This window comes from Saprolegnia diclina (genome assembly GCF_000281045.1).
Source record: "Saprolegnia diclina VS20 unplaced genomic scaffold supercont1.79, whole genome shotgun sequence".
Classification (NCBI taxonomy): Eukaryota; Oomycota; class Saprolegniomycetes; order Saprolegniales; family Saprolegniaceae; genus Saprolegnia; species Saprolegnia diclina.
In genome coordinates, this window is record NW_008246146.1 from 93,764 (window position 1) to 94,716 (window position 953).

A 953-nucleotide genomic window follows, 5' to 3' on the forward strand; every position below is an offset into this window, starting at 1 on the left:
CGGCGGACCGTCCAGTGGCAGGACGTCGACGTGCACTCGACCGAGACATTTGTCCAGCGGATCATGAAGACGGTGCTGCCCGAGTACTACCCGCACGTCTCGCACGCACTGCGCTTTGATATGTTTTGCTACAACTCGGACATCTTTGTGCTCCTCTTTGCGTCCAGCGTGGTTCTGGACATTCCGAGCGCGATCAAATTCACGCGCGAAGTGCAAGTGTACCTGGCCGAATGCTCCAACAGCGCCATGTCGATCCAGCTCTTTGCTTTGAGTACGCGCCTCCTCTGGATCAACTGCGGGTTTCTGAAATTGCTCAAATATGTGGTCAACATGGTCTCGACGGCCACGTACTCGGGTGAAAGTCGCATCATGGGGCTTTTGAATTTCACCAGCGTCACGTCGCTCTATCTGAGCGCGATTCTACTCTTTTACGTTCCGCCGTTCATCGAATACAACAACAGCGTCCGCCAAGATCTCAAGAATTCACTGCAAGATTTGGACGATACGGCCGTCGACTATTATGATAGCTTTTACATTCGTGGCTTTACGACAATAGCCGGCGGCTTGATCTTAAACGTGCTACTTGTCGTTGGCCTCGACCAGCTCGTGAACCGGTCGTATTGGAAGCTGATGACCACCAACTCGCTCGCGCGTCAAGCCATGTTCAACTCGACGTCGATCCTCATGGACTACATCACCGACATTGACCCCGGCGTGTTTGCTCGGAAAAACGCCATTATTCACTGCAAGGCGCGCCGACTCTGCACGCTGCAATGGTTCTTCATGTCGCACTTGTACACGTTTGGCTTGCCGGAGAAGGACCTTCGGCACAAGAAGGAGACGCGCGCGTCCGCACCCAGCTCGACCAGCGCCAAGGCCGGTGACGACCACTACGTCATCGCGCAAGATGGTGCGCACCATATTCATCTTCTCGACAGCGAGTTTTCCGACGT

The 953-nt window shown here is 54.6% G+C and overlaps 1 protein-coding gene across 1 annotated transcript; it reads left to right on the top strand.

Annotated features, from left to right (window-relative positions):
* Nucleotides 1-63: 63 nt before the first annotated feature.
* Nucleotides 64-884, top strand: SDRG_14856 (hypothetical protein; the record flags this gene model as incomplete). The annotated part of the gene is made up of 2 exons (XM_008621014.1): nt 64-714; nt 861-884. The coding sequence occupies 2 exons, from the start codon at nt 64-66 to the stop codon at nt 882-884; spliced, it is 675 nt and encodes a 224-aa protein (XP_008619236.1).
* Nucleotides 885-953: the final 69 nt, after the last annotated feature.